Raw genomic sequence first — 22,740 nt, forward strand, 5'->3', positions numbered from 1 at the left:
ATATTTTTACAACTTCATTTGACATGGCACAACTTGGCTTATATGGCTCTTGTGCCAAAAAACTTCAACTAACCAACCATCCTTACTGAGGACAAAGAGATCTTGGAAAGATGGATACAGTATTTTAAGAAATTAATGAATGTGGAGAATCTGTATCATGTCAAATTTAGAACATCAATAGGCTGAGGTGGTGAGAACACTGGTGAAGATAGTTAGGTAAAGCTGTGAAAAAAGATAACATAACATACTTGTCAAGATACAGAAATATTTGGGATATGTAAAAATCTGGTCTGTTTAATGTCATTCTAGAGAGTGGGAGGATGCCAGGTGAATAGGAGAAATGTTATGTTCCTGATTACAAAAATATCAGGCTTTTAGATATATGTATGTCAAATTTATGATATATGGAGTGGTTGATGTGGGAAATGATGAATAGCAAGTTAAGATGAGAGGTATTTGAAGTTCTTTCATGGATCAAGATTCAGGTAATGAGAGGGAGGTCAGTCAGACAGAATACAGGGAGGTAGGCAAGGCTGGAGAAGGGTGTTAAGGGTTTTGTGTGATAGAAATTCCACTAAAACTGAAAGGAAAGGTTTATAAATCTATGATTAGGTTGTCTTTGAGATGAAAATACTGAGATGGATATGTGGGATGACAAGAAGGGACAGGATCAAAATAGTATGGTGAGAAGGTCTTTGGAAGTTTATAAAAATCTCATAGAAAATTAGTGAGAATTAGTGTGAAAAAGATTGCAGTGCTTCAGGCATGTGGAAAGAAGTCCTTTTGGATTGTTGGAAAATGTGTTGTGAAGGTGAATCTTTCTGGAAGGAGGAAAAGAGGTAGATCGAGATGATGTTTTGAGTGTGTTTGAGGATATGATGGTTCTTGGAATTGATCAGAATCTGGCAGAGGAATGAGTGAGGTGGAAGAAAGCAATCTGCAGCAGTGACCTCCAAAGAGTGGGACTAATAAGCTGAATGTGATGCCATTTAGTTTCAAATGTGTAAGAAGTCATTGATTTATTAGATTAAACTTTTTAGATTAAATTTTTTATTTTAATTTTGTTTGGAAAAAGATCGGATGTAAGGTTATTTTTAATTGTTTAATCTTTAACTTAAGTGTAATATTTATATTCTGGATATGTTGATAATGGGAGATGTCTAAATGTAGAAAAATACTGAGTAGACTATAAATAATACAAAAAACAGTTGACACTTCAGCGGAATATGAGGATTAACTAATACTTGATTTTAACTGAAAATTTGGCTGATTTAGATCTCTTTAACTTGTGATTTTTTATTGCGTTATACAATCTTTTCTTTCAAGAGAAAATTGAAAATGTATTTTTGTTTGGTCAACCTTTATATTTTCTTTCATAAATAAATTTCAAATGCAAAATTGATAATATTGTTTAAAATTATGAAAGCATCCATGAGAATGTTTGGTTTGTTTTTCTTTCCAATGAGATTTTAATTCAAAATAAAACTTTTTTTCAATTTACAAATGGAGATGATCTTCAGGTCCATATATGCTTGAATGGATTCAAGAATTTCATCATTGAATATACGAACCTGAAGATCTCCATTTATAAATCAAAAGCATTAGTACAAAAGTTTTAATTCAAATTAAATCTTGCTGGAATTCAATTAAGGCTCTTTGATAGACATGTTTATTAAAAGGGGGTGACTTTAAACATCTGTGACATTAAATTAATTAATAGTATCTTATTAATATTATGAACTGACTGAATAAAATGAGAATTCAAAAATGTTCCAAGTATATAAAACAAATGTTTAGTCTAAAGCCATCTAATTTTTTAACCTACTTTTTTCTTCTGTTTTCTTTATTTTTTAACTTCATGACATCACATTATTTGAAAAACAATTTAATTTGTTGTCAGGATATAAAAAGCAAATGCTACTTTTGTTAATAAATTTTTTTTCTACATATTGATTATTTAATTTTGATATAAACAAAACATATATAAATTCAAACTTATAAACTGCATTATCAAATGACAAAATGGAAAAAGATAATTGTCAAAGAATAACGTCAAAAACAAGGGAATGCAAACAAATATTAAAATATAAAATAGTAAATACAAAGGCATTTTATTACTAGTCTTTTTAACTTAACTGCATAGATGCTAACAAAAACTGTGTTGGATCAATACAACTACTATAGAGACAGCAAGCACAGAATGAGTCAGTTGCTAAAATAAGTATAAAAGTAAAATAATATAGTAATACAGTGAATAATAATAATGTGATAATCTGGGGTTGATGATTTAAATTGTTAAATTTGATAAATTTTCAATAGAAATTTATCTTTTAATAAAATTAAATGATGTTGAAAAGGGAATTTCTGTTTTGATGGAGGAAAACAACTCAGTCCCTCCTAAAGTGATAGTGTGTGAGAGATCCCACGCTAACTATCTGCGAGACTACACAATTTCCGTCGCACGTTGGAAGCATGCAGGGATTATTTCTAATAATCTGATTGGATAGAATTTTTGTTTAAGAGGTGATATGTTACCTCCAAATTTGCTCTCGCTCTTGCCATCACTCTTGTTTCTCTCCTCCATTCTATAATCGTAATCTTAACTAAAGTACGAGGGTAGTCCCAGAAGTACCCGACCTAACAAAGAAGACACACAAAATTTGGTAAAACATATCTTTATTTTTCAACATAGTCTCTTTTTAGCTCTATACACTTTTTACAGCAATGTACAATAGCTTCGATCCCCTGTTTATAGTGAGAACTGTCGAGCTTCTCAAAATAGACATCAACCATAGACTCCACCTCTTCATTGTTGGCAAATCTTTTATCACCAAGCCATTTTTTTTAAGTTTGGAAAGAGAAAATAATCTGAGGGGGCGAAATCTGGCGAATAGGGTGTGTGAGGAAGCAATTTGAACCTTAACTCATTGATTTTGGCCATCGCAATAATGGATGTGTGAACTGGTGCATTGTCTTGATGAAACAACATTTTCTTTTTTGCCAAATGTGGCCGGTTTTTCTTGATTTCATCACTCAAGCGCTGCGATAAGTTTGCATAATACTTGCTGTCGATTGTTTTTCCTGGGCGCATTCCAAAAAACTGACGCCATGACCTTGCCAGCAGATGGAACTGTTTCGCCTTCTTTGGAGCTGATTCTCCCCTTTCAGTCCATTGTTTCGACTGTTCTTTCGTTTTAGGTGTGAAGTGATGGACCCGTGTTTCATCCATGGTTATGAATCGACGCAAAAACTCGGCTTTGTTGCTGCGAAACATTGCCAGACTTGATTGAAACATCCTCACGACATTGTTTTTGTCCCATTGTGAGCAAACGTGCACCCATCTTGCACACAGCTTTCTCGTATCCAAATTTTTAGTTAAAATGCGATGTACAGCACTTTTTGAAATGCCTACCATGTCTGCTAGCTCTCGCACTTTGAGTTGACTGTCATCCAATACCATTTTGTGGATTTTTTCCACCATTTCTGGCATGGTCACCTCACTTGATCGACCACTACGATGTTCGTCTTGGCAGCTCATACGGCCTCGTTTAAACTCTGCCATGCAATATTTTATTGTTGTAAATGAGAGTAGAATCTAGTTCAGCTTTAACATTGGTTGGAGTGAAACCTTTCAAATGAAAGTATTGTATCATATAACGATGACAACTTTTTCCATGTTTACAAATTCACTGAGATTGTTCATTATTTATGGCTGCCAAAAAATACTATACAACGTAACGTCTTCAAACTTCAAACTTAAGCTTTATAAGGTTGATACTTTCGAATACAGTCATTTTTTTTTCAAACAAGTATTGCCATCTATGTCAGGTCAGGTACTTCTGGGACAACCCTCGTAAGATCTAAGTTCCTGATTCTACGGCTCTCTCACTCGTTCTTTCACCAAAACGAGACAAGATAGTAGAAAGAATATTTTAATTTGTGTGTTATTCCAAGAATTTCAATGCTCAGTATCAAGTATATATAGTCACAGGTAATATGAATTTATTGTAAACTCTCTCTCTCTCTCTCTCTCTCATTGAAAGGAATTAGTTAATGAATTGTCGTTTCATTGTATTCCTGTAAGAATCATTTACCATTAGAATTTTGTATAATGATTTTGATTAATAAATATAATTTTAATAAATATATCTTTTCGTTATCGCATTCTATTCATTAATGCCTAACTCCATTGTTGACCCACGTTAGCAATGTTACTAATATCTAAATTTAAGACCCTCCTAAATTTCTGGCAGAATTTTTATTATACTTCGCCATTCAAAAAGACTAACTTGCAAGTTAGGATAATACTATTACATGTCCTAACTGGTGTCAGGTTCCTGGCTCTGAGAATCTTAGATTTTTCAGATATAAAATGGTCATTGTGAATGTGAGATGGGTTATACCAGAACCCCTGGTTTTCATAATAATAATAATATAATGTGCAAGATATTTAATAATATGTATATTTGACATACTAACAAACAGAACATAAAATAATAGATGGTCATAAGTTGAAATTCTATTATGTTTTATTATTACTCTATGGTATGGTATAGTATATTTATGTTGCCTTGGCTGTAGGGCAATTTTCTTTTATCCTTATGGAAATACTCAGATTTTCTAGACCTTATAAGATATGGATGTTCCTATGTAGGGAAGCTTTTTACTTCTGTTTCATGGTTTACAAGATACACAAAATTCTAGCTTTATTATTTTAAGTTCTTCTAATAAATGTTGAAATATCTCATTTAAGAAGATCAATGAAACCAGTTTGAAAAAGAAATTTTACAGTTTCAGCATTTTAAGAAATGGCAAGTAGAAGAAAAGTGGAGTTTACAGTATTTTGGCTACTAAGTTTCAGATTATTCCATCCTGGAGTATATGGGAGATATGAACTAACATTTTGTAACATATCTAGAAACATGCTAGAGATGTGTATCCAGACAGACAGTAGATTTCTTCATACAGTGTGCTAGTTAAGAATATTCTATTAATGCTATAATTGTTTATATGTACTCAGTGCTATTTCAAATAATTAAGGGTCATAAATATTTTGTTCTTCTTTGTATTCATTTCCTTATCTCTAATTCTGCTTATTCTGGATATTGTCATGCTTGATCAATGTTTTGTTACCTGTAAAAAAGGCAGTCCAAAAAATGGATTTAGTGAGTTAATCTAGTAAAGAATTGGTTGATATTGCTCAGTCTATCTTGTCTTGTGAGAAATTGAAAACATTACATTTTAAACAGTCTATATCAAAAAGATTGTTATATTAAATAATCTTCTGATTATATCAAAAAGAACAAACTGATTTTAAAGGCAAACATTTGGAATACATAAAATACAAAAATAAATTGAATAACCATTATGGATTAGTAAGATAACTAAATGATTACAATGGATCATTAAAAATAAATATATATAACCATGTAAATGTTTCAGACATAAAAATAAAAATCAAAAGTACAAAGAAACAGACCAAATGATTTTAAGAGCATGAAGCCTATGAAGAATTTAAAGTGAACCTCCAAAATGAGATAGAATCAGCTTCTTTAGTATTTAAAACAGTGTCCCTTAAGCTTCTGTTTAAATATTTTTATTGTTTTTATGATGGAGGCATATATAAAGAGGTAACTCGTTTGATGATAATTCATTCGTGTAATCTCATATTCTGACACATTTGCAAAACAAGCAAATGCATTGATGTTTTTAGTGTGATAGGTTAGTTGTTGCTGGTGCCTCCACAGCTGTGAGTGCCCTGAGGTCTCTACATAATAAATTTGTGTGTGTAATGGCATCAATGATTCCAAAAACATATTCTGAAAGATTAAAAGAGTTATGCATGTGCTGAACTGATTTAACTTGTCCAATTATGACTTGGTTTGAATATTGTGGTGGTTTTATTTTTCTGATGAATGAGATGGCATTCTGTCAGCAACTTGTTCCATTTGGAAAGGAAATGGGTGTTTATACCCATTTCCTTTCTTAGGGTAAAGTTAGGGTAATAATGAATAAAACATATATAACCCATTTTCAAGGGTTATATGTTTTATTCATTATTACCCTAACTTTTGCTTATTTACAAAAGCAATAAGATGACAAGTTTTCTTGATTTATTGAAGTGAAAATATCAGTTATGACTGATTATATTAAAAGGCAAATTATGCAGCATATTTATTGAAAATGCTTTTGTATACATAGATTTTGGTTGTATAAGTTGTTTTTATTAACTGACAATTCTGTTAAGAGGAATCCACTGTGACTTCATTAAGCAACTATCTGATATATTGCATTTACATATTTAATAATCTTTGTAATTGTCAAATCTGCATTTCCTTATATATTCTTGAAGTTTGCAAAAGAACAGTTTGGCTGAAGTTGACTCAAAGGGATCAAAACATTATTAACTTTAGTTTTCAATATAGTTGGCTTCCTTAACAAGCAGTGTAAAGAAGAAAGGCATTGTGACTGTGGTGTAAAGCAAGATTTCCTAATGGAGTTGATAAAAATTATAAGTTGCAAATACAAAAAATACCTTTAAAAATGTTAAAAAATTTTACACATTTTTGCTCTCAAATAAATGTAAGAAAATGTCTTAAAAATTATGTAGAAAGGTTGATACATGAAAAAGGTTGGGAATCCCTGCTGCAAAGTTTCATAAGTTGTGGGTGTTAAGAAGGATGTATCCAAAAGAAAGTTGAGGGAAAGGAAATTGGATTACTAACAAGATGCCAAAATATTATCCAATTAAATTTTACATTAAGGAAAAAAATGAAAAGATTGAGAAATTGTTAAGGCTAGCTGTCACTGACTCCTCCAACAGTTTTAGATTACAAAGGTTCTAGACATTATGTACAGTCGACCCCCCCCATAACGCGGTAGATATGTTCCACTTTATAAGAATTTTACGTTGTAGGAATCCTCAAATACATGAGCCAATCACAGCCCAGCACTTGTGCAGTTTACGGACTACAGCTGTTTGAAAGGTTTTCTTCCATAAAATTAATCAATTCTAGATTAATTTGACTCAACATTTCCAAAACACGTATAATTTTTTGGGAATAATCCTTATAAATTATGCTATAAACAAAAAATTGTAGGATTACTTACCGAGTGTACGCCATTCGATGATGCCATTGCTTAAGCTTGTTTTTGTTGCAGAGCAGCACACCAAACGGCGGGTGCGTTTTCTGATGTTATTTTTCTGCAAAAAATTCGTTGAACTTTGGAGACATCATTAATAGAAATAATTTTTATGACCGTTGAATAAGATGTTTTTTTCAGAAGAAATCTATAAAATTACAATACTGTATTAGACTTACAGTACCTAATTTATATACTGTATAGACGATAGTAAACTCAACTTACCCACCTAAACTCGCCATAGCGTGTAAGTAGTTTGGCTGCTTGTCCACTATTGGTCCAGATTCGACCAATCCTGTTGCAACACGAGTCGGCGATGACGTTTTTACCACATTTTATGAGTCTCTTTTAACGTCTCTATATGAATATGGTTGCAATTTTTTCGCCATGATATATGAATCCACATTATATGAACCCGCATTATACGGGGGGGTCGACTGTATATATATATATTTAGATTTTAAAATATTGCATTTTATTATATTTTAGCAATATTTTTATTTTTTACAAGTTACTCTTCTTAAGCCTAATCTAAAAATATGTATGTCCTCATAAATGTCAATTAGTGCCAATTTCAGAGTGCATGTGTGCTCTTAAGTTAAAGTAAAATTTTATTAAATATATAGACATTATCAGAAGCTAAACTTATTGTTTGGTAATGATATTTTTTAAATAAATAACAAAAATATCAGAAGTCTAATCTTTAAAAAAGAAATAATTTCAAAAAATGCATCTTAAATTTCTCTGCTTTAAAGCCATATTAAATTCTCAATATAATAATGTTATAGGAACTGTTCTACTTTCAGCACCGGGGTGAAATTAACGTTACACTATCTGGAACCTGTGACCAGTGCTCTACGTGTATACTATGCGTACAGTGTCAAGCGATATACTATATATACGCATAGAGCACTGGTCACAGGTTCTAGATAGTGTAACGTTAATAATAATGTTAACAGTCAGATTGAACATTTAAATGCATCCAATTTGATAAACTGTAAAATTGAATTTTCAAAGATAAAATTTTAGTTACTCAACAATAAATTCAAATACTGACTTATAATATTTCATCTTAATGCTGTACTAACTGAGCTAATTTGATCTGTCATTTGCCAATGAATTTGAATTAATTTTCAATTTAATCACTATAAATGCATTTTTAATGCTATATACTAGGAATGTGTTTTTGCATAACATGCAAAAAATGCTTAATGATTTTGTAGACTTGTGGTGTCCTATATTAATTGACAACTTATACTGAGATTATTCAGCAATCAAGAAAATAGTATTGTGTAAATACAGTATGCATATTTTAACATAGTGCAGGAAATTGTATAATTTTTTCTCAAATAAGCTATTTTTAATAACTGGAAAGGGGAGGTACATTAAAACTCCAGTTAAGTGAATTATGTTTTGATGGAACCACCTGAAAAAACACAGAAGTGAAATAAAAAATGTATAACTGAAAACTATTATTCTTTACAAATGAGCCAGACTAGAAAGCAAATCTGCATTTCAGGGGTGGCTGTTTCAATGCCAGTACAATGACAAATAAAAACTTAACAAATATCTTTACAGTAAACAAATTTATTATATACATACTAGAAATTTTATTGTCAAACATTAAGGAATACATTTTATGAGAAAGTAGAGATTGAATTGAGAAGAGTAGAGATTTCAAGAAATTCAAGAGGAGTTAGTATAAACTACTTCATATGTAGAAATATCAGTTGTGACATAAAGAGCAACGAAACAAAATTTTACCTAAAGTGGACAAAAAAAAATAGGAGTTACAGAGAATTCACTTACACACACAAACAGATTTAAGCCTTTAAAATAATAATAAAATCTTTCATTATAAAATAAGTTTATACACTACATTCTGAGTAAACACACTGTTGTCTTTTAAAAGATTTTCTTGCTGTCTTCCTTTAGTAATAAACACCTTATTTTTTTAATATTGTTTTGATGGTTGATGTTGTGATCATGTTTCTGCGGTCCTTGATAAAGCCATTTCTTAATTTCATGTTGCTAAAACAAAGATTAATTGTATGTACAGTAAGTTAGTTAGATGAACAATAACACTTTCTAAATAATGGGCTTGTTAGATTTTTATTTTTAATCGGATAATAGAATGTCACGTGGTCACTATGGAAAGATTTTTTAAAAATTTGTTGTAGCCTCATTGTGTCAGTTCTATCTTTTTTAAAGTTTAAATTTTAAATTTAATGAAGTATGTTTAAAAATATGTCATTTGCCAAAATATTTAAAAATGCAGCTTAAGGGAAATTTCCTTGTTGAGCATGAATGTCACATGGTCACCAACGTCAATGTAACATAAGTTCAATCATCAATCTGAAATCAATAAAATGTTTATTCTATAGCTAATATTTTCGCAAAATAAGTAGCCTATACTATATATTGGCCACTTCAGCATGAAAGGCATTGTTGGTGTCATCTTTTAGCACTAATGTTAAAAGAAATATTTTAGTTGTAAAAAACATACTATGACCAATAAAAGTAACCTCACTAAAGACAATTTAGGTGTCTATATGAGACTAACCCAATGTTTTTAACTTTTTCTAATAGTGGCATCCTTAACTTGGTAATTTTTTTTTTGTATGTCATCCCTACTTTACCAACATAGAGTTATTGTACTTTTCAAATATTTAGGATTACATTTAAGAAATGTCATGATGATGATTTGGCACTATATTTCATGGAACTGATGAACTGTTGTTGCATCCCTCTAGTGTGTGCTGCAGCATTCTGGTTGAAAAAACCACTGGACTAATCATTAACTCATCAGCAATCAACAATATTCACACTAATGATATGTATCAAGAAGATAAATTTAGATTATTCCTTTTTACAGAAATTTATTTTTAGTAATAAAATATTGACAAAAGTATAATTTTTCTGTAAAAATTATTAGTAAATATATTATTGAAATATGCATAATTTTTTAATTTATGCAAATAATTTATAAGAATTATACAAATAAGTGATGACCTTAGTTACAAATAATCACTCTTTTTTCCACCTTTTTATAGTTGACATCAAATCAATTGACTGTTTTTCTTAATTTGAATTAGGCTTTTTTAAGTAAATGTTAAAATATTGAATATTTTAGTTTTTGCTATTAAGAGAAAGCTATATAAACAGCTTTACATAAGAATGGAAAAATTATAAAGCATTGTGAGTTTTGAAGGTCATCATGGATGTCAATAGGGTGGTGCAATGGTAAACTGGTGCTTACTTTAAAATCTCCTTGCCCACCTATCCACCATCCTATTATAATTTTTCAAGTCTAAAAAATTTACACACCTGAACCATTTACGGTGCGATCATGCAAAAGATGTAGAAATCCGTTTGATCATCGAACAGATTTCTACATCTAACGGATATCGAACATCTTTATAGAAACTGATTGGAACCTGAAGCAGAGCCCAGAAGGGGTTCGAAAACGTTTGTTTACTGATCTTTTGCATGATTGCACCGTAAATGGTTCAGGTGTGTAAATTTTTTAGTCATTCCGGTGTGATAAATAGTGAATTTATTTTTCAAGTCTACCTATATTGTGTACTGGCTGTTACCCGCGACTTTGCCTGCACGGATTTTGCAAGTAAACCCCATTTATATTCAGTACTAGCTGCAAGGACCCATTTTGCTGGATTTTTAAAAAGTAACGATAGTGAAGATTAAGATAATTACATTATAGCCAATCTTACCGTTTTCACAGAATGCAAGAATTAGGTCCCCCGTTTCCAGACTAATTAGAGACCTGGTCCCGATTCTATTTCTGGACGTCTCCTGTTCACGTCAAGTCAAACGAACTATTTTCAACGTTTCTGGAATGTTTACAATCATTCTATAATCGAACCAATATTCGAACAAAACATTCGAAATAGAAAGCCACTTTCAACCACTTTCAGCCCCATAGTTCCCACACCCTTATAGCTATCAAGACGCAACCTCCCTGGTGAACAAATGGAGGCTTGGGGCTACTACCACATACAAACACCATTCATGTGCGATGTGTAGTTTTGGCGGAAAAGTGAAATATAGGGACATACATGTCCATATATATATATATATATATAGATTTCAACAACCATAGTAATTGTTATATAACACCTACCGCTGAGAATGAAATGAAATGTTTTTACTTTGATAAATTTTCTGGAATGTTTGCAATCATTCTTTAATCGAATGAATATGCAATAACAAATTTGAATTTAAAACAGTTTGAACATTTGGTTAAAAAATCAAAATACAAGGTCTGTTCAAAAAGTATCGGGCCTTATTTTTTTCCTCGTAAACCAATGATGCGCGAGAGGCCTCCTTCGGTGGAGTTGTAGAGGGGACAGTCATGCACAGCCCTGAATTTTTTCCCGCCTGCAGGAAGCGTCAGTCGTTGGCAATCGGCCTATGAGTGAGGTCATGTAGTGTGCTCTCGTCGGATTCCACTAAGCTGGAAAATGACTGAACAACGTGAGCAGCGATATTACATCAAATTTTGCCAAAAACCTTGGCGATACCCAAGCGTAAACCATTCGCAAGATTCAGCAGTCTTTCGGGGACGATCCTCGAGGCCAAAAAAAGCGCGGCAGGTTTGCAGCAATATCAAAGGTCATGTTGACAGTTTTTTCGACTCTCGTGGGGTGGTGTGTCGTGAGTACACACCACAAGGCCAAACCATCGCAAAGGAGTACTACCAGGAGGTCCTTTGTCGTCTTTCCGATGCTGTGCGACGCAAACGACCGGATCTGTGGTCGATCAAATCTTGGCAGCTCCATCGTGATAACGCATCCGCCCATTCTGCGCATCTGATTCGGGCTTTCGTCGCCAACACAACACTCCTGTTGTTCGTCACGCTCCGTACTCTCCCGACACGGCTCCGTGTGACTTTTGGCTATTTCCCAAGCTGAAAATGCCGCTAAAAGGATGCCGAATTTAGTCGAGAGAAGACATCATGCAAAATCCGACGGACCGGCTGATGGCCATTCCAAAAGATGCGTTCCAGCAGTGTTTCCAGCAATGGCAGGAACGCTGGGAGAAGTGTATACACTACCAAAGAAACTACTTTGAAGGGGATTAGGGTTTTGTACATCAAAATCAATAAATTTATTTTTGCCGACCAAAGGTCCGATACTTTTTGAACACACCTTGTATATAAAAATATAACAATGTCTATGTTATCAATTTAAAACACCTAAGTACTCAATGAAGACTAAACATAGTTGAAAACAAAAAAATCACATCTAAAATAGTACAATAGAAGCCATTCTTCAGGTTAAGTCTTAATTCTTTCCCTCTCCCCCGCAGGGGAAATTTTGAAAAATCCCTTCTTAGCATGCATTTTCATGACATACCCTATCTGTGTACCAAATTTCACCTCTAGGTTCAGAGGTTTGCTCTGGGCAATGATGAATCAGTCAGTCAGGACAAGTAATTTTATATATTTAGATTATAGGGAGATTTCTTTAAATATAAATTGATTGTTTGCCAAGTAATTATACATTCTCACTAAACTTTTTTCAACTTTATCCTTACTAAGAATTGATCACTAAATTCTAAAAATTAGTTTTTTGATGATATAATGTAGAGATAATACCTGCCCCAAAAAACAATGTTCCATGTCATCTCCACCCTCCCATAATGAAAATCTTAATGCCATTACATTTTGGTTTATGACTGAGAATATTTTTATGTATTTGAAAGTCATATTAAGTTTTGTTATTTAAAAACAAACATTACTGAATATAATAATCTTTAATTTATTATAACATTTTACAATAAATATAATAATGATATCATATTGGTTAAAGATCAGATGTTTAAAATCACTATAATTGAATGTTTTTATTGATTATATATTTGATGAATGATGGCAAGTGAAAAATTCACATGTCTAATTTTTCTTAATTACATGTTGACAGTTTCAAATTTACTGTGTGTATCAATAGGAAACAGTTGCCTTTCATTTAACATCACTATGATAGACTTCAAATTCATCCTACTTTTCTTACTGAAATTGAAATATCCTGCTTTTTAAAAAGTTATCTTTGTCTTAAAGTGATAATACAGGATTAATTTTTTCTAAATGAAGCATATTCTATTGCTATTTCTTCCTCTACTTCTATATGTAAGATTTTGTGAATCACTAAAAGATAAAATTTAAATGTTTAATTTAAAGAAACTTGAAAATTATATCTGTAAATCCCAACAGTTTTTCTAGTATTAAAGTCTTAATGAAAATCATGAGGGAAAGATTTTGGATGTAGGCTTTTCTAAGCTGCCCTACCAATTTTCATTCAATTAGGGAGTTTTTACTGATTTTTAATTAACAGTAATAATTCCAGGACCGATATAATTCATTAAATTTTCTGCTTTTATTTGCACTAAAGCACTTTGGTTTTATATATACTTTTAGCTCTAATAAAAGAAGAAAATCAGTCATTTTAATATATAGTGAAATTTCCATTTCAACATTTTTTAGCTGATCTTAGTTCTGATTTTAGTACTCGCAATTAGTGCTCTATAAAAACAAATTTAGGATTCAATTTAGCATATCTTAATTTTATGTTAAACTGTTATGTTGGACATTCAAAGAGGATTTAACATTTACAAGGTAGAAAATACAGTGGATGATTTTTGGGTCTCAAATTTTCTAGTATTTTTATTCTAAAGAAAACAAAAATTAGAAAATTTTGCAACTCGTCCTATTTTGCAGGAGCAGATGTTTTCTAACCTTTTAGGATATAATCTACAAACCTATTCTTTTTCTATAATTTTAACTTGATTGATATTTAAGATTTAAAAAGAGCACAGAACAAACAAATACAAAATAATAATAATAATGTTAGAATAATTTTATAGCAGTGCTCGCTCCTACTGTGTTTCAAGGCTTAAGTAAAAAAAGTAGGAATTTCTAGACAAAAACAGTCTCTGTAAATTTTTTACCAATTCATGAGAAAAGTGTAAATCTAGAAATAACTATTACTCAGATTAGTAATTTTATATGAAACTTAGTAATGATTGTAAATTATTATATTTTTCTTTTTAGTGGAAATGGTGGAAGATCATTAGCTGAAGCATGCAGTGATGGAGATGTTGGAACAGTTAGGAAACTGCTAGATGAAGGAAGAAATGTAAATGAAATTACAGAAGAAGGAGAATCTCTCTTGTCTCTAGCATGTTCTTCAGGTTATTATGAATTAGCACAGGCAAGTGACGAGTTACAAAGTTATTATGATTATGAAATTATTAATGAAATAATTTTAAACCCTCTGTGACATATGGTGTCTCGGACCTCACAGTGAATATTTTTCAATATTTCTCATATTTAAAATTTTCACTAAAAAAAAAAACATGAAAAAAATTTCTACCTTCCAACTTTCCAACCAGGATAAGATGCAGTTGACAGTTTTTCACTGCACAAATACTTTTCATGAAAAAATGCTGCCATCTGAGAGGCATCTTGTGAGCATTTGTGTAATATCTCTTGCTGGAAAATGCATAGATATTCACACTTGTGACTGTAATTTACATCACTTCATTAGCAATTATGAATTTTTTTTTATTTGTGCCAATATTTTTTAAAAGATATTAAGGTATACTGTTTCTTATATTCTGCATCTATTCTCTGGTATTTTCCCATTTCAACACAACAAAAATGCAAAGTGATGATATAGACAGCATTCCAATTAATTTTAGACAAAATGTTGCTCAAAGCATAAAACATAACAGAAATTAAAAAGAAAAATAATAATAATTTTAATGGCACAAATTGAATTTTAAAATATTTGCTTATTTTGTAATAATGCTATCAAGGTAACATAACAAATTCATTAATTTGATAAAAATTTTCATGCCAAATTTTCAATGGTCCATACATTACTTCTTAAATTGCTTCATTTCAAATATAGAAAACATTCCTGATTGAACAATTAGCAAAAAGTTTAATGCTTTCTGTAATAATTGAAGCAATATTAATTTTTAGATTAAGATAATTAATTTTTGATAACTGCATAACTACATCTCATTAAAAAACAAAATAATCAGTTATGACAAAAATACTTGTTAAATTATAAAGAAAACTTGTTTTTGAATGAAATACAACTGTCAATTTTGAAGTGAAAGCTTTTGTTTACAGCCTAATAAAACTTTTCATGGTTTGTTAACTTCTTGAGTATGGGTCGCTGCTGGCTCTACTGCTAATCTCTCTATAAATAAATATTTTTTTACATTGACCTTGAAAGGAAACATCCCCTCCAATTACAAACAAATCTGATATCAATGCATGAAACATGAGAGAATTTTCAGTGAAATAAAATCTGATGTTTATTTGTTACTTTTTCAGATCAAATTACAAAAAATAAATATAAAAATAATATGCATTTTTGTCAGTCCACAAGTACTTTGATATTAAGACAAAATACAGAAATAAACAGTAGCATCTAAAGATGCTAAGTGACTCAACTAAGACAGTTGACCTCAGCAATATATTTAGGGTTAAATTAATTTATATTTTCAAGAAAATAATGAAATTTATTACTACTAAACAACCATAAAATTTAGTATTATAGTAGTAAAAAAATTAAAAAACAAATATTTACCTTTTATTATATTTGTTTCCTAAAATGAACAATTTTATTTTTTTTATTTTATTCATTTATATTTCTAGTTTGGTCATCTGAAATGAATGGCATAGTATAAATTATTTATGAATTGTTAACTTTTTACTTGTTAACCTTTTTAAAGCATGCAAACATAATAGATGGGTTTGCTAGAAGCCCTTTTTTTAGTTTATTTAATCAACTTATTGAATTAAAAACAATTCTACAATAAGAATCAATATATAAAAACTTTTTGATATCATTAACATTTTCTCTCTTTCTCTTCATGAATATGAAGAATATAGGTTAATCTCATTTTTTTGTTTGGGTAACTACATAATTTTTTTACTTGATTATAAATAACTGGAATCAAAAAATATAAATTCTAAAGTTATTTATTTTTAGATTTAATAAATTATGTATTCAACAAAACAAAAGATTTGTCATTAGTTGTTTTTCATATTTTTTGCTCTAATTGAATTGAATTTTTGTTGTAGAATCAGTCAATCCAAATACAATTAAAATCCAATCTTTGAAATTCCAGCAAGAGGTTTATTAGAATAAAAACGTTTTGATCAGAAGTTACTGAACTTCTGTAGTCACATAACATTTGAAAATAATGTAACATTAAAGAACATAAGATAAATTTAAATTACCTGATATCAAGTTTGAAAAATAGAATACATGAGGTTTAATACTTGTCCTGATAGAAACGCAATATTATGTTTTGCGAATTGTTTTGGGAAAAATGACAATGTAATAGTACATTTTTCAATATATCAAGTTACTTCTAGCTTTAAAAAGTAACATTGTTTTCAGGAATCAAAAAACTAATTTTGTGTATGTTAATTAACAGTAGCACTATTTCTTCAGAAATTTAAAATAAAAGTTTTTTTCTTAGAACAGTGTGCATTGTTTAATTTATAGTTTTGTCACCATATTCTGCAAGCGAATTTAGAGTTGTTTTTTGTATATGTGAATAAAGTTAAGATTTGACACACAAATATACTGAACAGGAATTGTTTGAATTTATTAATGAAGAAATAAATCAATATAATTGTCACTATATTTGTTTATATGATGAACGTGAAGCGATTATGTTTTATGCTTAACTGAAAATCAAAAAATAAGTCATGTACAGTAAGACCCCGCTTAACATAGGGATGCATTCCCAGACAACGAACCGCTAAGCGAAACAGTGTTAAACGAGGTCATTTTAACATAGAGTAAATAGGGACAGGAACATACGACCAAAAATAAACAAAATTTACTTTAATTTTAAGTTATATTATTATACAAGTTAATATAAAAATATGTTAAATAACACACAAACATATGCATACGGAAATGTAAAGTTTATTTTTTGTGATGAATGTCCTGGCTTTTTCCTGAAAGTCTTGTTTTTTGCGATAGTCGTGAAGTTTTATTTGTCACTTTTTTCTTCTTTCCTTAAGCAAATGTCAGTAGCAGAAGATTGCATCAAAAATGCCTTGTTTTGCTTTTGCACTCCTTTCAAAATCTGGATCATTTGCTACAATTTGATCAACAATTTCAATTATCTTACCAAACTTTTACTAAGAAAATCTGTAGAAAAATTTTTTGGGTTCTTTGTTTTAAGAATCTGTTTTCCAGTTCTACATGGATTCCTTGTTCTGCCAGTTCTTGAAGGTCATCATTGGTAAGGCTCTCACCAGAAACCTGAAGTAACTCCTCAATATCCTGCTCGTCTATATCTCCTAGTCCTGCTATATCAATTAGGTTGAGTTTGGTCAACCTAATATACAGAAATAGACTCTTCTTGTTGAGAATTCTTGGATACTTTCAGCTGTAACTTCTTCCACACTTTGTTTATGCATTTATCAGTTAATTCTTGCCAAGCAAACATCATGTTATATTTTTTTCCAAAATTGCACCAAACAAACAGATTTAAAGAAAGTACATCTTTTTGCCATCTTTTGCTGATTGGTTTGTGTTTGCAAATAATCATATTATATACAAATCAATGGACTGCTGTGATAATTTAAATCATTGTAAATTTTGAGCTTTTTTAGGCTTCGAGCAGACTGCGTTATATTGAATCAGCGTTAAGCAATGTAGTGCTAAGCGGGACCTTACTGTAATTACATTATCATTTTAAAATCTATATAGCTAATATAATATAATATGTAATTTATATACTGTATAGATATTCTCAGTGCAAGAGTCGGATTTATATATTTTTGACAGTGCTTCCATCTCGTTTACTACAGTATTTGGTAAATCAATATAATTACAAAAACAGCTAGTCAGAGCCCAGTCTACTAATGATATTGATACAGTACTTTATTATTAAAAATAAATTCAGCAATGTACTATATATTTGTTAGTTAAAAAGACAAATGTTAGGAGCTTTATTGCATTTTTTTTAATTTTATTTCTATCTCTAAAACATGTCCAAATAGCGCTTTTCATTTAGCTTTAGTCAATTGTTTGTTACTCTCAGTTGAAAATACTGTAAAATTGCTTAAATCAGCCAGCATACAGCAAAGAAACTAGGTCAACAGAACCAGCATGTTAAGTGTTAAATAAAAGAGAACATGAAATAAAATAAAAGTTAGGAAATATGAAAATAATGAAGAATATAAACATAATGCTGAGAAGCTGAAAAAGAAGCTGAGTGGATATCCAATTTATTGATATCCAGTTTATAAACATAATGTATATAAATAATAATTATGATTTAATATGAAGAAATAGATAACTAACATTGGACCAATTAAATGTCATAAAGTGACCGCCATGTGTTTGAGCATGCATCTGCATCATGCTGATCGATGTAGGTGGAACTCATATTAGCTTTATATTGATAAATCTGTAAATTTTATAATTGATTAAGATAACTGATTTGGAGGTAGGCTTGATCAAATAGAATCATGTACATCAAGGTGGTGAGCATCAGCTACCAATGTTGTGTTAGATAGGTTTTTGTAAAATGCATATTTGTGTTTCTTGAAAATAGCAAAATATGACCTACTTGAACCTATAACTGGTGCGTAGAGAGGTAATCTTTCAAAATGATGTGCGGATGATGTCTTATAATGTGTTCCTTGATTCTTTGTTCCATGTTATGCTTAGTAGCACTTATGAAAATAAGTTTAATTGCAAAACAATGGTTGTCTTTTGGGATAGAATAAATCCCAGAGGCAGTGTTGCCTCTATATATCAGTGTGCATATATATATTTATTAATCACTTAAAATGATCAGTAAATATGGTCAAAAACATTTTTGTCCTAATAAACCTCTTGCTGGAATCTGAAAGGTTGGATTTTGTGTAGTTTTTTAGAAAATTACATTATGTAAAAAGTAAAATACTTTGATATATTCTACCTTTGGTTTAGTTTGATCCAACAGGTTTAAAAATAAATTGGTTCATTTGTACATTAACAATTCTTGGATTATGTTGGTTTGGAAAAGTAACTTAATACAAAACAATTTCATTTTGACAGATTGCTTGGGCTGTCGAAAATTATCTGTTGTCCCAAGAATTCATTATATCATGAACAACAGATTTCCCTGCACACCCAGGAAAATATTCGTTATTTGAAAAAATTTTTGTTTTTTAACCCCTGTATATAAGAAATACCAGTACTTGAAATTATTCAGTCTCTTGAGATCTCTATTCTTTATCCTACAGAAACACGTGTGTTTATAATGTATATGTATATTACATCATATATTATTGTATATTATGCCATACATGTGTATGACAAAGCTGATGAAAACTGTTCCTACTGTAAGCATAAAAAGAGGCAAATTACATATGCTCATTAGCACTTTGCTTGACTTCATGATTGGTTAAAAAAAAAGACTCATCCATCTTGGTTTCTTTCAATGCCACTTTTCTGTCTATTGAATACAACACTGCTTGATATTAGCAATGTTATGTACAGTACAGTCTGTTTGTTTATGCTGAAACTCATCAAGAATGTCTTCACGACTTGAAAATATTAGATTGCCTCACTAAATTTCAGCCCTACGCTTGAACCAGAGACAGTGTTCATTAGATGACTTCTCAATCATATCAGCTGGCTGAATCTCATTGTACAGTATAATTCTTCAATTTTATATATCCTAAATGTAACAAGTGCATCATCACACTACACAAATTTTCAGAAACACACAAATATTCACATTTTTCCAATGTTTAGTTAAGTTTACAATAGATTTTGGGTAGAAAAAATCTGTTATTCTGAGTAATGGATCTGCTATAAGGAGGTAAAATTAAATTGATTTGGCGGGGACTGGGGAAAAATACCATTGTTCCGTGATCTGTTGAAATGAGGCTCTACTGTATAGAGTTAGCTGAAAGACAATGATATATAAATCTATCAGATAATTACCAATTTATTTGCATCAGATTTTATTAGTTATTTATTTAGATTAATAGGCCGCCTCCTGTTTTTGGATTATTAGGCATTGTAATTTCAAATTTTAATAATCAGTTATACAGATTTGTTATATGATTGTTATGGTATATTTTCAAGAGATTGTTGCCATAAAAGCTATTTAAATAACAAATATATAAAAGCATTTTCTAGAATAAAATTTTAATAAAAAGAAAAATACAATAAAAAAAATCTTAAGGTTTCAGAATTAAACTAGATACTTGATCAAATTTCTTATGCTTCAAAATGTTTGGCATTAACTGAAGAAAACCATGTGAAAATACAGAACCAATAGATTTAAAATATATACTGAAAAAATAATGAAACAATGAAGTATGATTTCAGAAATATTGGTACTGGAAAAAATAAATAAAACATTTAATTGGAGAAATCTTAATACCATGTGTCAATGATCAGTATTAACATAATTAAAAATAATTTAACTGTGTTATGAAAATTTTGAATTACAGTAGACCCCCCTATAAAACGGGTTCATATAATACAGATTTGTATATAACGGTGAAAAAATTGTGGCTGTATTTGTATAAACACACTAAAAGAAACTCGTATAATACGGTAAAATGTCATTGCCGACTTGTGTCTCAACAGGATTGGTTGAATCTAGACCAATAGCGGATACTGCACAAACCGTTGAGTTTAAATGAGCATTTATTATTTAACGGCCAAAAAATTATATTTATATTAATGATGTCTCCAAAGTTCAGCAAATTTTTCACAGAAAAATAATTTATTGGGAAACACGCGCCCATCATTCGATGCACCGCTCCACGACCAAAACAAGCTTAAGCAATGGCGTTGTCAAACGGTGCACACTCTGTAAGTAATCCTACAATTTTTTTTTGTTTATAGCATAGTTTATACGGATTATTCCCAAAAAATTATGTGTATTTTGGAAATGTGAATCAAATTAGAATCGATTAATTTTATGGAAGAAAACCTTTTCAAACAGCCGTAGTTCCTAAACTGCATACATGCCGGGCTGTGATTGGCTCATGTATTTAAGTGATTGTAAAACACTAATTCATATAAAATGGAATGTATCGACTGTATTATAGGGGGGGGTCTACTGTATGTATATTGTCATCATCAAATCTGAATATATTTTTCTAAATTTTCAGATTTAATTCATTCCTCTTTGGTTTTTTTTAATACCATAAAAAGTATTAATTTAAAAGTATTAATAGTTTATTTTATTAAAAGTTTATGCTAAACTAAGCATTATTTTACTAGCAATGTATAGTAAAAATAAAGAACACTTGTGTCTAAACAACTATCAATCAAAATTTCATTAAGTATTGAGTTCAGTTTAAACATCAAAAAATATTTTATATAAATAAAGATTTTATTTATTACATTTAAAAATGTTTATTATTCATTTATAGCTGCTATTAGCCATGAGAGCTAATGTTGAAGATAGAGGTTTAAAAGATACTACCCCTTTAATGGAAGCAGCTAATGCTGGTCATGGAGATATTGTTAAACTTTTGGTTGGCCAAGGAGCAGATACCAATGCACAGACATCTCAAGGTATTATTTTAAAATAGTAAACATTTTAGATACTTAAATTTTGTAATGTAAGATTATATATAATTTGATATTTGTTTCAGAAAAAATGTTAATATTTAAATTATACATTTTCCATAAAATTTTATTTCAATAGAAGGTTTAATTTTTAAAAGTTACAGAACTCCAAAATTTCTGAAACTGTTGTTGATGACCATTCAAACAACAGTAAAGTAATTATTATTAGATGAAATTTATGTGCAGCAATAATATATTTTTATTCATGAAAACAATCTTAAGATATTGATTGATATTGTGGGTTATTAAATTTTACAAATACGTTAATTATTTAATATTTGAATTATTTTTGGTTATATTTAATAATACAAGATGCATGACTTGTATAAATACTGTACATTACTAATGTATTATATGTAAAATATGCATAATTACTATTCAAATAAATTTGAAAGTAAATGAATTTATATTAAAATTGTATTTATCAGTACATGAAAAAAATACAGAAGGAAACAATATATTTTGTGATTATATATTTACTAGGGAACATACTCAACTTCATTTATTCTGTAAATTTAAAGAATTTTCAATTATCATACTTCTGTTCCAAAAAATTGCTAGATGATTGAAAATAATTTTGTTAAAGTTGGAGACACACACACACACACACACACACACACACACACACAGAGAGAGAGAGAGAGTAAAACCTTGTGTGTCCCTTCATATGCTTTAGGACATTCCTATCTTGGCCACTAAAATGACATTTATCTCCATTTATGTGGCCAAGAGAACAGGAAAAGCCAGCATTTTAAACCCAACCAACAACTCATTTAAAATCTATAAAAACAATTAAGCATTTGTTGTTTTGTTTTAGTTTTGGAATAATTTGCTGAGATCAAGTGTTATTCAATTACAATAAATTTTTATTTACACACAAAAAATTAAATTTATCTCCTCAAAATTAGTAAAAGGATGACTATATATTTGTTTGTTAATTTTATACAAT

General features: G+C 30.1%; 1 protein-coding gene across 1 annotated transcript in view; it reads left to right on the forward strand.

Moving 5' to 3' along the window:
* LOC111633082 (ankyrin repeat domain-containing protein 17-like) overlaps positions 1 to 21,769 on the forward strand; it is a 75,775-nt gene extending 54,006 nt beyond the window's left edge. The window contains exons 4-5 of the mRNA XM_023377611.1: positions 14,213 to 14,372; positions 21,593 to 21,769. Of these exons, the coding sequence (XP_023233379.1) occupies positions 14,213 to 14,372; positions 21,593 to 21,754 (322 nt within the window). The 3' untranslated portion in view covers positions 21,755 to 21,769. The remainder of the gene's footprint in view (positions 1 to 14,212; positions 14,373 to 21,592) is intronic.
* Positions 21,770 to 22,740: the final 971 nt, after the last annotated feature.

Source organism: Centruroides sculpturatus, unplaced genomic scaffold (genome assembly GCF_000671375.1).
Source record: "Centruroides sculpturatus isolate CEXI.00-Female unplaced genomic scaffold, Cexi_2.0 scaffold478, whole genome shotgun sequence".
In the NCBI taxonomy this organism is placed as follows: domain Eukaryota; kingdom Metazoa; phylum Arthropoda; class Arachnida; order Scorpiones; family Buthidae; genus Centruroides; species Centruroides sculpturatus.